The sequence below is a fragment of the Eurypyga helias genome, unplaced genomic scaffold, assembly GCF_000690775.1.
Source record: "Eurypyga helias isolate BGI_N326 unplaced genomic scaffold, ASM69077v1 scaffold30873, whole genome shotgun sequence".
NCBI classification, from domain to species: domain Eukaryota; kingdom Metazoa; phylum Chordata; class Aves; order Eurypygiformes; family Eurypygidae; genus Eurypyga; species Eurypyga helias.
The window spans coordinates 4,528-4,760 of NW_010239736.1; the positions used below are offsets into that span (position 1 = coordinate 4,528).

The 233-nt window shown below is 66.5% G+C and overlaps 1 protein-coding gene across 1 annotated transcript in view; it reads right to left on the minus strand.

Moving 5' to 3' along the window:
• LOC104507087 (carboxypeptidase A1-like) overlaps window positions 1-69 on the minus strand; it is a gene marked incomplete at its 3' end in the record, with an annotated part of 4,185 nt that extends 4,116 nt beyond the window's left edge. Inside the window, exon 1 of the mRNA XM_010148258.1 lies at window positions 5-69. Within this exon, the coding sequence (XP_010146560.1) occupies window positions 5-69 (65 nt within the window). The remainder of the gene's footprint in view (window positions 1-4) is intronic.
• Window positions 70-233: the final 164 nt, after the last annotated feature.

Consider the following 233-nt stretch of genomic DNA (forward strand, 5'->3'; position numbering starts at 1 on the left):
TCACCCCAGGAAAGGCGTCCCGCCGCAGGCTGCTGCCAGGACGGCGGCGAAGACCGGGAGGATCTTCATGGTGAGCGGATGCGCACGACCCTCAGCCGCCGCGGGGGTGTATTAACCCCCCGTGTCGTGCCGTGGGCGCACTCGTGGACCTTCTCACCAAGGCCACATCTGCTTTCCCTGCGGAGCTGGTGACAAACAGATACGTCGGGACCGGTTCCCGGGAGCCCAACCGT